Source organism: Procambarus clarkii, chromosome 1 (assembly GCF_040958095.1).
Source record: "Procambarus clarkii isolate CNS0578487 chromosome 1, FALCON_Pclarkii_2.0, whole genome shotgun sequence".
NCBI lineage: Eukaryota > Metazoa > Arthropoda > Malacostraca > Decapoda > Cambaridae > Procambarus > Procambarus clarkii.
The window spans coordinates 37,242,976-37,258,498 of record NC_091150.1 but is presented as its reverse complement, the minus strand read 5'-3'; the positions used below and the strand labels follow the sequence as shown (position 1 = coordinate 37,258,498).

The following is a 15,523-nucleotide window of genomic DNA, read 5'->3' as shown; positions in this document are numbered from 1 at the left end:
GTTCTCTCCCGAAGGATCCTCCTCCTGGTCCTCTGTCTGGGGTTCCCCTTCCTTCTACCCGGTCTGTCGTGTCTTCTGTGTCTCCTTCCTCGTCCCCCTCCGATCCTCCTTCCCATCCTCTTCCTCCATCTATCGGCTCTCCTCGCCGCCTGTCGGTGCGGGCGGATGTCCATCGCTCTCCTAACGGCCGTCGTGTGTGCTCTCGTTCGGCTTCTCCTGTTGAGACACTGGAATCCGTTGCCCGGTACGTAGTTGCTGGGACACCGGTCTCTTTAAGTCAGAAGCGTAAGCCTGGCTCCTCTCCTTCCTCTTCCCCGGCGGGTAAGAAGGCTTCGCTTTCTTCCTCAGCTCCTCCTTCTGGCTCTGTTGCTCCTTCCACTCCCGTTTCAGTGCTTGCGCCCCCTGTTCCTGCTATGGAGGTTTCTTTGGCCCCTGCTTCCCTTTCGGTTGCTGCTCTTGCTGGGGTGCGCTCCTCTCTTTCTACTCCCCCTCTTCCTGCTGCTGTCCTTGACTGCTCCTCTCCGTTGTCTCCTCCTCCTCCTCCTCCTCCTCCTCCTCCTCCTCCGGACCCTGCCCGCCCACCTCTGATCTGTTCTCCCGTTTCCTTCCCTCAGTCTTTGCTCAGTTTACCCATGCCCCCTAACCCTGACTTTGCTGACCCTGATCCCGACCCTGATATTCTTTAACGTGCTCTGTTGGTCTTTCGCCTTTGTTTCTTCCTTGTTCTCTGTTTTTGTCCTTTCTCTTCTCGTCGTTGTCCATTCTTCAATGGAACGTTCGAGGTTATTACGCCAATTTCCTCGAACTCCAACTTCTGGTTTCGCGGTTTTCGCCCCTTTGTGTCTGTCTCCAGGAGCCGATGCTTGGTGCTCGTCCTGGTCGTTTTCGTGGCTATTCCTTTCTCTCCCCCCCCCCCCAGCCATTGCTGGGGCTTCTAATTCTTCTGCTCTCTTGATTCGGGCTGATGTTCCCTTTGTTCCTTTACTTTTTCCTTCGCCTCTCCATTGTTCTGCTGCTCGTATCTTTGTGGGGAAATGGTACACAGTTTGTTCCATTTATCTCCCCCCGAGTGTCCCGCTCTCTCTTCCTGATTTGAAACACCTCCTAGACTCCTTGCCGGAGCCTGTGCTCCTGCTGGGTGACTTCAATTGTCGTCATTCTCTTTGGGGTGACGTTCTGACGAATACCCGGGGTCGCCTCCTTGAGCCGTTTCTCCTCTCTTCTTCCCTGTCTCTTCTGAATTCTGGTGAGCCCACTCATTTGGACTCTCGAACTCGCACCCTTTCTTGTCTTGATCTTTCTCTCTGCTCTTCTTCTCTTTACTTAGATTTCACATGGCAGGTTCTTGATGACCTCCATGGAAGTGATCATTTCCCCATCCTTGTTTCCTTTTTCTCTTTTCGCCCTTCCCTCTCTTTCCCTAGGTGGCAGTTTGCTAAGGCGGACTGGACCCTATTTTCCCTCAGTGCTACTCTCTCTGACCTCTCCCTTCTGCCCCTCTCTCGCGCTCTCCTCCTTTTTCATGACACTGTCTTCGACGCTGCCCTCCGCTCTATTCCTCGCTCTTCCTCTCGGGGTCCACGGAAGTGCGTTCCCTGGTGGAATGCGGACTGTGCTCGGGCTGTCCGCTGTAAGCGTGCAGCCTGGAAGAAGCACCGCCGTAGGCAGACGACCGATTCTTTTCTTTTCTTTCGGAAAGCGAGTGCGGTGGCCCGTAGGGCCATCCGTACGGCTAAACGTGAATGTTGGGCATCTTATGTCTCGACAATTACGTCCGAAACCCCTCTGGCCCAGATCTGGAAGCGTGTCCGCAAGATAGCGGGTAAGTTCGTTCCCGATGTTTCACCGGTCCTTCACCTCCATGATACTCTTGTGGCGGACCCGTTGCAGGTCGCTTCCGAACTGGGTTCCCACTTTTCTTCTGTTAGCTCTGGTCTTCATCTTCCCCAATCTTTCCTTCTTCGTAAACCTGTCCTTGAGTCTCGTCCTTTAGATTTCTGCACTCATCTTCAGCTTCCCTATAATGATCCCTTCTCTCTCTCTGAACTTCGTTCTGCCCTGGCCCTCTGCGGTTCTACGGCGGCGGGCTCCGATGGTATTCATTATGAGATGCTTCGCCATCTCCCTCCGAGCACGTCTCAGTATTTACTGAGTCTGTATAATCGGATCTGGGAGTCGTCGTCAGTCCCTGAGGACTGGCTCGATGCCGTTGTCCTCCCTGTTCGCAAACCGGGGTCTCTGGGTACTTCCCCTAAGGACTTTCGCCCTATTGCTCTCACAAGTTGTGTCTGCAAACTCTTTGAACGTATGGTTAACGTTCGTCTGATGTGGTTCCTGGAACACCATCACCTCCTCTCCCCTTCTCAATTTGGTTTCCGCAAGTGCCGCAGCACGACAGATGTCCTGGTGAACTTGGAGGTCTATATACGTACTGCTTTTGCTGCGAAGACCTCCGTTGTTGCCGTCCTTTTTGACCTAGAAAAGGCTTACGACACCACTTGGCGTTATCATATCCTATCTCAACTTCATTCTTTTGGCCTTCGTGGTCATCTCCCTCTCTTTCTCCGCAGCTTCCTCTCTCGTCGTTCCTTTCGGGTGCGCCTTGGCACCGCTCTCTCTCCCTCTTTTCAGCAATACGAAGGTGTGCCCCAGGGTAGTGTTCTGAGCACTACTCTTTTTCTGGTTGCCCTCAATGGTCTTCTTTCCTCTCTTCCTTCTGGTGTCTTCTCCGCTCTCTATGTCGATGATCTTACCCTTTGTTGTCAGGGTGATGATTCGCCTCTCCTTCAACGCCGGCTTCAACTTGCGATTGATGCCGTGTCGTCTTGGGCCACAGGTCATGGCTTCAAGTTCTCTACTTCTAAGACTTGTGCCATGACTTTTACGCGGAAACGGGTTGTTCTTCGTCCCTCTTTGTCACTTTATGGTCATCCCCTTGAATACAAAGATTCCGCGAAGCTTTTGGGGTTATTCCTTGACACTCGTTTGTCTTGGTCTCCCCATATCTCTTACCTCCGTGTTGAGTGCTCTAAGTCCCTTACCCTCCTTCGGGTCTTGTCCCATACTTCTTGGGAGGCAGATAGGCGCACTCTCCTTGCTTTACATTCCTCTCTCGTCCTGTCTAAGCTCGATTATGGTTGCCCTGCTTACTCGTCTGCTTCTCCTTCTACTCTTCGCCGTCTTGATGCTTTGCACCATACTGGGTTGCGCCTCAGTTCTGGTGCCTTTCGTTCGACTCCCGTCCTTAGCTTGTATGTTGACACTGGCTTCCTGTCTCTCCAGGACCGCCGTGATCGCTACTGTCTTCGCTATCTTGCGCGGTCCTTGCAACATCCTTCCTCTCGTCTCTGTCGTGCTTTAACTTTTACCCCTCCTGCGGTTCCTGTTCCTCTTCACCACCTCCCTCTTTCTGTCCGGTTATCTCGCCTGCAGGATTCTCTTTCCGTTCGTATTTCTGATGTTTCTCCTCGTGTTGTTCCTTCTTTGCCCCCGTGGAGGGTCCCTCTTCCGCGGTTTTGTACATCCTTGACTCGTATCACTAAAGCTTTTACCCCTCCTACAGTTCTAAAACGCCTTTTCCTCGAGCACTTTTCTTCTCACTCCCGCTCCGTTTCTGTCTTCACCGATGGGTCTAAGTCGGCGGACGGTGTTGGCTACTCTGTTGTTTTTCCTGATCGCACTTATATGTGTCGCTTGCCTCCGGAGACTAGCATCTTTACAGCGGAACTTTATGCTATTCTCTATGCTCTTCGTCTCCTGCTTTCTCGTTGTCAGTCTTCCTTTGTGGTTGTTGTTGACTCTCGTAGTGCCCTCATGGCTCTCGGGTGCTTTAATCCAGTTCATCCGGTAGTTGTCGAGATCCAGCATTGGCTGTTTCTCGTTCACAGTAAATTTAAGTCGGTTGAGTTTTGTTGGGTTCCCAGCCATATTGGCGTGTCTTTAAATGAGCGTGCGGATGCTGCCGCTAAGGAAGCTGTCCGCTCTTGTCCCATCTCTCGTAAAGGCATTCCGTATTCCGACTTTTACCCGGTTATCCATTCCTCAGTCCTTACCCGTTGGCAGGCTTCTTGGTTGTCTGTTACTGGTAACAAGCTACGTACTCTTAAATGTTGTGTTTCCTCGTGGCCGTCCTCCTTCCACCGTAACCGGCGGTGGGAAACAGCTCTAGCGAGGTTGCGTATTGGCCATACTCGCTTAACCCATGGTCACTTGATGGAGCGCCGCCCTGCTCCTTATTGTCCTAGTTGCATTGTCCCTCTTACGGTCGTGCATATCCTTCTTGAATGTCCTGACTTCCAGGACGAGCGTGTGTCTTGCTTTCCGACCGCCCCTCGCGGTCACCTGTCCCTCGATAGAATTCTTGGTGACTCGGATACTTTTGATATCGTTCGCCTTATGCGTTTTTGTTCTCGTATTGGCATCCTTGGTGATATTTAGCGCCCTCTGATTATTTTGCGTATTTGATGGTGCTACATAGCCTTCCCGGTTTGGTGCCTTCTTTTGATAATTACTTACTTACTTCATCCACTCGGATCGTCTTGATTCTTGTCTGTTTCAGAGTTTTATGACATACAACATTCTGACAAAATTGTCTATACAGTATACCTAGGTCATAAAAGTATTTGTGTGTACGTCTGATACCTTACTACTTGTGTAAAGGAGGAAATGTATGTGTTTATCTCTCAGAATGTTCGGTAATGTTTATTGTTTGTGATGTGTGTATATGTATGTATTAACACGATGTACTAAACGGGGTGAGAATAGCTTGAGCTACCTCATCCCTTTGTGTGTATTTTACCTCAATAAACTTATTTCAATTTCAACATTCTGACACTCATCAGCTGCCTCATTCAATAATATTCCCACATGTGAAGGGATCCACATGAATCTTACTTTATACCCATTTTTTCTGTTTTAACATAAAGAAACAAACGGGCATTTTTACCACATTTGACTACTTCCTGTAATCCTGCTAATACAGCGTGAAGTTCAGCCTGCGTTGAAGAGACGTGTCAGTTATGCAGTGTCCAATAACAGTATCTACAGTGCCTATGTCAGTCAGTGTACTCTGCCTTTCCATCCCTAGCTACTGACCCCATCACAATATACATGTAGTGTTTTCTGTAGGTAATTTTGTAATTATACAATCATATGTTGCCCTTAGCTCTCCTTTCTCATGCATACTTTTCTTTCTTTTGCTGGAAAATAATTACTACATCTACGTTACAATCCTCCCATAATGGTGTAAATTGTCTCTTACGCTAAAAAATATATTCTGGAATAACATCATACTTTATAAGCTTAGAACAAAAGTATAATAAGACTGAATATGAGTACCTTAACATACATTGTTCATTACTTCCTACCTTTTGAACAGATTAATTCATTAGCTCCCCCTCCTCTCGGTAATCTAATCAGAGGCTACATCTCCGAAATTCTATCCCTGATATATCTTTACCACGTTGGACAGGGTAAAGATTCAGAAGACAGAAAATAAGATTCAGCTACTGGGAACAAAAAGTTCCAAGTAGCTCGGGCTATGGTGAGCCCGTAGTGGACTTACCTGGCACAGGAGCGGAGCTCTAACTGGATTTACCCTGAAATAAAATATCATCGGCATATATGACCAGAGTTGCCCCATTTGAGTATTTCAAAATTGAATAATAAGTTGACCCTTCCTACAAGTGGGTAGGTTGCCAATTTTCAGGTGAAAAGTACTAAGCCGTTACAACTATATAGCACTTCGAAAGGATGAGGATAAGGATTTGGGATAGGACAAAGGAAAGGAATGATGCCCAACCTCTTGGACGGTCAGGGATTGAACGCAGACCGATAGGTAGAAACTAAGTGATTGTAACCTATCCACCGTTGCCCACTGGATGGGGGGCGGTGGGCAGGACAAAAATATAAATTGACATCAGCTCTCCACATGTCAGTTGCTTAATTTAGAAACTGTACTTGTTTATCTGAAGCCCATTGATGTGACGATGTGCATTGAATTTTGTAACTATCTCATCAAGATTGTAACTTGCTTAGCTAAATGAATTGTGGGGGTTCAGTCCCTGAGCTAATTATGTCCCACTGTAACCCTTTCCCCTACCGTCCACAAGATGGGTATGGGGTGCATAATAAATGAACTAGATCTGCAAGCAGACTTGTATATGAAAAGGCAGGGTAAAGGCAAGCATGGGATTGTTATGCACATAGGCCCACTTTGGGGGCCTGATGGCTGAATGGACAGTGCTCGGTATTCATAGTCTTAGGTTCCGGGTTCGATCCCCGTCGGAGGCGGAAACAAATAGGCAGTAGCAGCTACGGGCTGCTTCCTGGGGATGTGTAACAAAAAGGAGGCCTGGTCGAGGACCGGGCCGCGGGGACGCTAAGCCCCGAAATTCTCAGGACAACATCGTTAATATTGGAGGAAATGAGAAACCCCATTTATGCTATGCGGGGGATTCAGACCAGCCATATGGGTACTACCTAGTGCACGCTTTAAACTACTTAACGATATGTTGTAATGTAACCTGGGAAAACCCACGTACCACACCACGTACTCTGATGTGGTAGTTCTTCCACCATTTCAAATGCACAAAATAAAATCACATTAACATTATGTATCAAAGATAAAATTATTTAACAGCCATGTTACTGGTTTGAATGACCTCCCCAAGGTTTAAATCGTTTTTCTCGTTGATGGGATTTCTTTATGCATTTGAAGAACGTTAACAAAAGAAATACTTGACACGCCAGTATACAGTGGTATTGTGTAAAAACTTGCTTTGGTATCAGTTCGATGCCTGAAGACCTCTAGCGCATTCAATGGAACTTCACATTACATTATTTACAGCGTATTGTGGCTCAGTGGCTAAGGCGTGCGATTAAGTCCTATATTGTTGGTTCGAATGCCCCGCACAGCTGCAATTGAAGATGAACTACAAGTTTTGCATGATCCTTTGATTAAAGTTATGACTTATTAAAGTTTTCAGAATAGACCTTGAAAGTTTAAGAGAACTCAAAGTGGCTGGTACAAAAAAATGTGAAATGTAGGTAGGCCTACTTAAACAAAAATAAAGGTCAAAAGAATTGCAAACTACAGTATTGCATTATGGCGTGGTAGGCCTACGCTTGTGTACAGGTAAGGGAATAATGTACTATTAGAACATAGAATTAGAGCAAGAAATTGGCAACAAGATGCATGGTAGAGGAAAAAAGTAAGTCATAGAAAGATGTGGAAACAAATTGCTAGACAATACATTGGACGAAAAACTACATTAGTGTGAAAAGCATTAAAAATTAGACAAGAGTAGAGGAAGACCTAAAATTTGAGATAAAATAAGGGACAAATGTGCAGAGCACAAATTAAAGTGAGTTTGAATTAAAGTGAAAGGGGAAAATCATGTACGTAATAATACGGGGTTCCATTTTTACAAATTACACCAAGTTATTACCTCATATTTTATGACTATAAATGTAATGTGGTTACTTGAAAAAAATGGTTACTAGATAAAATATCTAGGAACAATTAAATAAAGATGGATAGAAAGTAACTATCAAAAGGATGACTATCAAGATTGAAAGTGATTATCAAGACGGCAAGACTAGCACCATTAAAGTTGCATGATGTTCAAAAGGCCCTAGATATCTCCAAGGATGCCAATATGAGAACAAAAGTGCATAAGGCTAGCGATATCATAGGTTGTAGTGAATGAGTACAGGTTTCAATAAAATAATCTTTCTTTCAATTTCAAGAGTTTATTTCTTAATTGACCTTCTGCGCAAGCCTACGATCACGCTCCTCGGCAATGCTTAGTTTGATGCCCTTACCACGTGGTAGAGACACATAGGCCTTGTTACCCTTACCAATGACAAACACGTTGTTCAATCTGAAAGGAAAAAATTTATGTAAGTACCGTACAATGCACAAAATGTTCACTCTAGAATAAATATCATATGATCAATTGAGGTTCCCACCCTTACACAAGGTAAGGCAATTATCAAACCTTACTTACACAAAGGCAAGTCAATATTTCTGGATACAAAAAATGAGTATTGAATACAGAGGGTATAATTAATGACTAAAAAAAATATAAAACTAACTAATATTGGGATTAGCGGTGAAGTCTTAAAAGTCTTATTCACTCGTACCTCCCTTCTTGATCTAACAATATACCAGGTACATTTTTTAAATCTGCTTCAAGTTAAAGTTCTGCACTGCAACTGCTCTTAGCAGAGAAAATGCAGGCCTTTCACACCCTGTGCGAAAGGTACTTTTCATAACTTTTCAGCCACTTGAGTGTGTGAATGCTTTCTAATCTCTCTTGTTTGCACTTCCAATTACTATCATGTTCTTGTTTAATTTTCTCTAAATTTAAACTGATGCATACAATTAACATTCACTTTTAGTACTATCTTACACAATTTCTCTAGCCATTAGGCTGCTAGGAAATTACTGTACTGCCCTGTTCTATGGCCTTCATGCTCAAATAAGTGAAGTCCCATCCAGGGCAGAGTTAATTTTGGCTCCATATGAAACCCCTTAGTGATTATGCAACTTAGGAGGCACTTTTGGAGCCGTTTTAAACAGTAATAATGTCCTGAATTTCATATAATTAACTTAAAAGCCCTAGCATTTTATCAGCAAGTTAGCTAATGCAATCTCGGGTAATGTACACTGTCAATACTTAGTAATTACTAACAGTATCAACCAGTGCTCAGTTAATATTTTATATAATAAAAAAGAAACACTTCCATCTAGAAACACTAGAATTTGTTCACTTGCATCTAGTTCGCAGAAACATCTGGTATTTACATTTCTATGTCGGGAAACAGAAAACTTTCCAAAGGTAGAGTACAGTATATTGTATTATAGAATCCTTGGCACCTTTAAGAAAGGAATGAAAGTTTGAGATTAAAAAAATAGAATTATTCAGTATCTAACGTACAGCTAATCCCATGCATTCTTACCTGGTGGCAAAAGTGTGACCTACAGCATCCTTAATGTGAACGATGTCAAAGCTTCCAGCATGACGCTCACGGGACACGATGGTTCCTACACGACCCAAGTTACGGCCACCAGTGATCATGCACAAGTTTCCTGAAAATGTGAATGTATAATATAATGTATTCACATTTGTATTAATGGAGGGGAAAAAATCAAACACTTACCAATGGTAATAATGAAGACTATTACAATTAATATTGCAGAGAAATTACTGGTACCTTAATATACAATTATGCACAAATTATTACCATATTCTGCAGGAACTATATCAAGCAAATAAGCTCTTTCACCTAGTATTGTGTACCAGCCATTCAAATCAAAGCCATTCATAATGTTAGCCCTTTTACGGCAGCAAAAATTTTGTCTGGTCCACCCAGGGTTGAAACCCAAGTGATCCATGGATCGGGAAACATGTTCCTAAGAAAAAGATTATCATATATAACCAATGAGCATACTGGCCAAAGGCCAGTATGCTCATTGGTTAATTTTTTTGGTTAACCTTTTTGATTATTTCAACCATACTTTAATGTTTTTTAAATATTAGTTAAATACAAAAATTTTGCTGTATTTCAATCCTCAGAGGGACCAGTGTGAATTAAGTTGTGTCAAAAGTGAATGGGTTGATCATTCTAGCATTCATAATATTGTGTGCATACAACATTACACCATTTCCCATTTTCATCTGATGAGGCATCAATCCAGACTTTCAATAATAGCAGTAAATTTCTACTGCTGTAATGCATTTCATGCACATCCACCACGCCTCAATAATATATACGAGTCAGCACCACAACTCCATTCAGATATTTAGCTGCATCTATTTCTATTGCTTCTCCTAACCAGGGTTTTTCATAGTACTCGCTTCATGCAGGTCGGCATTCAATCCCCGACTGTTCAAGTGGTTGGACACCATCCCTTCCCCCCATCCCATCCCAAATCCTCATCCTGACCCCTTCCCAGTGCTATATAGTTGTAAGGGCTTGGCACTTTTTCCTGATAATTCCATTCCATTCCATTATTTTACAATTTCCATTTTGTGCACAATTCCCTACAACCTACCACCACATTACTTTTGCCATAGTATACTTTTTAATAGTGTTCTTTTGCAATTCATACTTTTAAACTAATCTACAACTCTAGCTACTCCACTCACAGTGCACCGCAGGTTAGACCGACGTTGCTCGTGAGCTCACAACCCAACTTTAAAGTCTTACTCACAATGTTTATACTTACAAATAAGAATAAGCAAAAATTAATTCTCGACAGCGTTGTGGTCATCCCCCAAACAGCTGTATTGTATTGTATGACTGCGTGACGTCAACGCATCCTCCAAATAAACAGTACACTTTAATACTAAATATAATAAGCACATTCCTTACCATCTGCATAGTACATACACTTAACACTTTCGCGCTCACTGCGTTCTGAAAAAAACTTACCCTATGTGCATTCGGCGTTTCGCGCGCCTACGCGGTAAGACCGAAAAAATGTACTCTTTTGACTGTCCTGACAATAATTGAAGGCGCACGTATTTAAATTTGGTATCACTGTGTTCGTAATAAAATTGTCTATAAAGAACATACCTATAAAATGCCGCCAAAGCATAAGGACTATCAACACCAAATAAAAAACTATTCAGATCACTCGCCGAGAGCGCCAAACACCAACAAAATGTTTCCACTCTCTTAATGGTTGCGAAGCCTACAGTTGTCCTACATCGCTAATTGTGGTATCATTGGAATCGCAATAAAATTCTCTACACGCACATATGCATATAAATATAGATTCAATGTCGTAGCCCACCCAAAAAGTGTGGGAAGTGGCCGAAGTGTTACCTGCGGCGGCATATCGGCAAAACTCGCTTTGAAAAGTGTATATTCAATTCACTGTCCTGACATTATTTTTCGATGTATTTCATTTTTGTTCCAATGTGTTCGCAATAGAATGTTCTATAAGAACATAAGTATTAAAGGTCACATAAGGATGCGTTCAACTGGCAACATACATAAAAACTACGTCGATTATACTCGTCGTGTCAATAATACAATTGTTTTACCACGATGATTCACTGCCACGCCGTTCTCTTTAATAAGCTGTTCGGCTATTAGAAAAACGTAAATTTCATAGCAAACATTTGTAAACTATTCCCAAGTTGATCGGATAATAATTGGATTTTATACAAATAATTTTTCTCGTGACTCCCGAGAGGGTCACGCCCGCGGTGTGATTAATAATATTGGTGATGACCACGGTCATCACGGATGCTCGAAAGTGTTAATTGTGTCGTTACATTTACCTGCCCATATATTCTCCATTTTCTGTTAAGACACTCAAAATTTTAGGATGAAGTTTTCATGTTCAATTCTATATACACATGTTTTAAATACCTGTATAAGAATTTCTTTCAGTTTTATTAAACAATAGAGATTTTATGCAAAATTTGAAAATATCCTGTTACTTTATAATTTATTGAAAGATTTTAGTTTTGTTGTATTAGTTTTATAAAATTGTAATAATATAGCTATAGGTTAAGTACTAATTGTAATTAAGACGCAATAAAATGATTGTCCTCCTATACTAAGAAGGTTACGTTAGGTCGTGGTTTTCTATACAGCTTTTTAGGTAAACTAATATTCACAATATTTTGGTGCGATTCTGGTGATTAAAGTATGTATTTATGTACTAAGCTGGTAGTCAGGATTGCACTTATTACATTCAGTATTAAAACGTACTTTCTTTTCGGAGGAGGGGCTGGTGAACATCATCATGACACCAAAGTGTTAATAACCAGTGATATAACAACCCTGGTAAATACATATCAAACTACCTCTTTACACAATTAACAGCACACTTAACTCCATGTGTTAACTAAAAGTACACAAATGCCATGTAACCTTACAATCTTCCTCTCATGCCTTCTCTCTAAGCTATCTCAATGCCGGTACTGTACTCTTCAACCAGCTTGCCAAGGGCAACCCTAATTTCTTTCGGCAAACTTTTACAGTAGCCAAACCAGCACAAAAAAAGATTTGACTTGTGTGAACCTTTAAGAGTAATCCTCTTAATTATTGAGTATTTTACCATGTGGAACATGGCAACAAGGACCTATAGGTGAATTTAACCTGTTAATGTAGCATCACTGGGTAATGCTAGATTAAATTTCAACATCAATCCAGCGACCAATGAGATGGACATGTTCTTGGCCCCCTACTGTGCCCACAACCACACAAAGCAGAAGGGGCACTTTAAAAAGCCTTAATTAAACAAAATTTTACTTTTTCTCCCACTTTCATGTGATCAATACAAATCTGTAATTTAGAATACACACTAGAAATGTGGTCCCTACAACCACGAACATGGCAGTAACCTATAATTTGAAAAGATTTGCTGTTTACCAAGAAACTGACTGAAAATCTTTGTATAATTGGTAAACATTCTTTTAGCATCTTATAAAGCCCAATAAACTAATATGCCAGTTGTAATTTTCTATAATACAAACTAATTACAAGTATATACAAAGGTTTATAAATACATACATTATGCATTAATGTATCTCATCTTGAAACAAACATACAATACCCAGTATATGGAACAAAAATCTTACCTGAATCAAACTTAATGAAATCCTTCATCTTTTTTTTCTCAATGTCATACAGGATTGAATCGTTGACCTTGACCAAAGGGTCTGGGTAACGCAAGGTGCGACCATCAGAGGTGACAAGGAAAGGTACACCTTTGGGGCCAACAGATACCTTCTTTACCTTACACAACTTGTACTGAAATAAAATGAATTGCAATAAGTAATTATCAAAAGGCACCAATAAAAAAAATTTGGCTAGTAAACATTCATTGCCACTTCAGTTCCTTTCATAGTTTTCAACAAAGTCTAAGCTCAAGAAACTGCAGCCTACTGGTAAAAAAACAGGCAAATTAAATGAAACTAACCCAACAAAATTGACAAATGAAACTAGTGCATGGTGAATTTCCATATGAATTCTAATTAAATTAGTCCAATCAATAGTTTGTAATAAATAGAATGGGAAAAGGTTATGGTATGACACCACCAAATATCTAAAAAAAAGTAACATTTGACAACCAACTGACCTTTGCCTCCTCATCAGTGATTCTGTGAGCAATGAAGCGACCCTTCACATCATACAAAATACGGAAGTACTCGCCGGTCTTAGCGATGCTCACAACATCTGCAGTAAATAATATATTATATTACAAATTTATTACATCTAGGTAATGTCATGATTACCTTTATAGCCCAATGTGTGTATAGCTCTCTCTTGGGAGCTCCCCATTAATGGGTGGTCACAACAGCAATTTCTCTAAGCTTTATCACCACAAAATTTCCATTTAGCTCTGACCTCACCTCAAATTTTTATCTGTAGTGTTCCACTCTTCCCTTTAAGAGATGCTGTACTTGACAGGCATTTTACTAAAACATCCATACTACCTCAGTGTATTGCATTCACCCACTCCATGACTCCACATAATCATAACCTCACCCAAATCACTCATTCCTCTTCTCATTTACTTATCCCATATACTTTTATCGGACAAATACAACAAAATATACCTTTAGATAGCCACTATGGGAGGGCAAAGATATTGTTACTGTACTCTGATATTTAAATCTCAGGGGAAATAGATTTGTCAGCAAAGGAGTTCTCAGGAAAGTCTAAACTTCATGGTACATCAAGAATCCAACAAGAGGAAGGGGCTTTAGTCATGCCCACTGAAAATGGGGATGATGTACAGAACTTTGAATACGAGGTGGCAAGACATGGATGACAACTTATGTTGTAGTTGTAATGGTTATGTGGGCCTACAGGTCACCCTAAGCAACAGCCTGTTGGACCAAGTTATCTAGTCGAGCCTGGTACCAGACTGGATTAGGGGAACTTGTGAAATCCTCTCCATACAAGTTGGTGTAACAGACAATGCAAAAAGAAAAAGATAAAATGCATGGAAAACATATAGGACTGATACATCCAACTGATACATGGATACATCCATGAGCACAAAAAGGCACCAAGGAACACCAGGAATGAGTTCACAAGACTTAAGTGGTCAGCAGAACAGCAGTTTGAAAATAACATTACAACAGAAGTAGCCACATAAGCTATTATAGTCATACACAGAGGATATGTAGTCTGACTGCAGGAACAGGGAGTAATGCTCAAGAAGAATGACAAAGTCTGAGGTAAGGGGGATTACATGGTTCCAGGCATAAAATCTAACAAAATTGGTGTTCAAGTAAGAGGTGATAGTCAGCAAAAAAGCAATGCTTGACAATATGTAGAAGAGCTATACACATGTAAAAAAGACTGGATGTAGTAAAAGCTGTAGGAATGGGCCAGGTGTCTGTATACTTAATAAGGTGAACACGAAACAATGGGTATAAATTGGATAAGTTTAGATTTAGGAAATCCCTGGGTAATTACTGGTTCGGTAACAAGGTTGTTGAATTGTGGAACCAATTACCGCGCAACATAATAGAAGTAGGATCCCTTGATTGTTTCAAGTGTAGGTTAAGACAAATATACGAATTAGATTGGGTGGATATAAATAGGAGCTGCCTTGTATGGGCCAATAGGTCTTTTGCAGTTACCTTCATTCTTATAAATGCAGGGAATCAATCTTGCCCACTAGAGCTCACAAAAACACAACCGAAGTCTCCCAGAATATCTGGAATTGACAACTTAGCAGATAATCAATGCTTTTCATGAAATGGTATCCCAGTGGCAAGGACTGCTTACCTTGAGGTGCCTACCCCTAAGAGACACCACTGCACAAAACCCTCGGCTCCCTTACTTTTACTTTACCAGACATGGGTTCCATGCTGGAGAGAGGGCCTAGGACTAGCCTAACATTATATTTACCGTTTAGATTCTAATGATGCCTTGCATAGGTTCTTTAATGACTTTCTGCACATGCACATAAGGTAAAATATCAAACGTTCCACTGACATTTTGATGAAAAGTTACTTAACAGAATATTAAAAAAAACTAAATCTGTCTCCAACTTGGCTAATGCTGAGAATAATTTATATCTCAACTGCAAGAACCAAGATTAATTTTAATTTTGCTCCTATTTTGACCAAGATTGACACATGTCAAGTATGGCTTCGATTAAGAGCTTAAATTTTAATGCTTACCCCCTATGAGAACACTGCATCACCTCTACTACCCTACTTGTACTTCACCTGGAGTTTCACGCTGGATATACCTGTACATATTCTCGGATTGGCCTAATGTACACTATGTACCATGTAGATATTAAAGGATTCATTTCATTGGTTCTTGAATGTCATTCTATCATGAACATGCATAAAACTAGAGCAGCAAACTTTCATTCTTTAAAAACTTTTGCCACTAAAGCTTTTCTTCCCAACTTCTCTCATTCCACCAGAAGCATTCAAAACCTACACCACCATTAATCTATGATGTGACCTTGTGCATACTACAATATTATATATGTATACAAACAATGAGTTACAATAATGTGACTGAA

General features: G+C 41.5%; 1 protein-coding gene across 1 annotated transcript in view; it reads right to left on the bottom strand.

The window, feature by feature from the left end:
• Window positions 1–7,732: 7,732 nt before the first annotated feature.
• The window catches only part of RpS4 (ribosomal protein S4), a 12,259-nt gene continuing 4,468 nt past the window's right edge, over window positions 7,733–15,523 (bottom strand). Inside the window, exons 3-6 of the mRNA XM_069334955.1 lie at window positions 13,106–13,203; window positions 12,606–12,777; window positions 8,965–9,094; window positions 7,733–7,883 (exon numbers count right to left, since the gene is read on the bottom strand). Of these exons, the coding sequence (XP_069191056.1) occupies window positions 7,760–7,883; window positions 8,965–9,094; window positions 12,606–12,777; window positions 13,106–13,203 (524 nt within the window). The 3' untranslated portion in view covers window positions 7,733–7,759. The remainder of the gene's footprint in view (window positions 7,884–8,964; window positions 9,095–12,605; window positions 12,778–13,105; window positions 13,204–15,523) is intronic.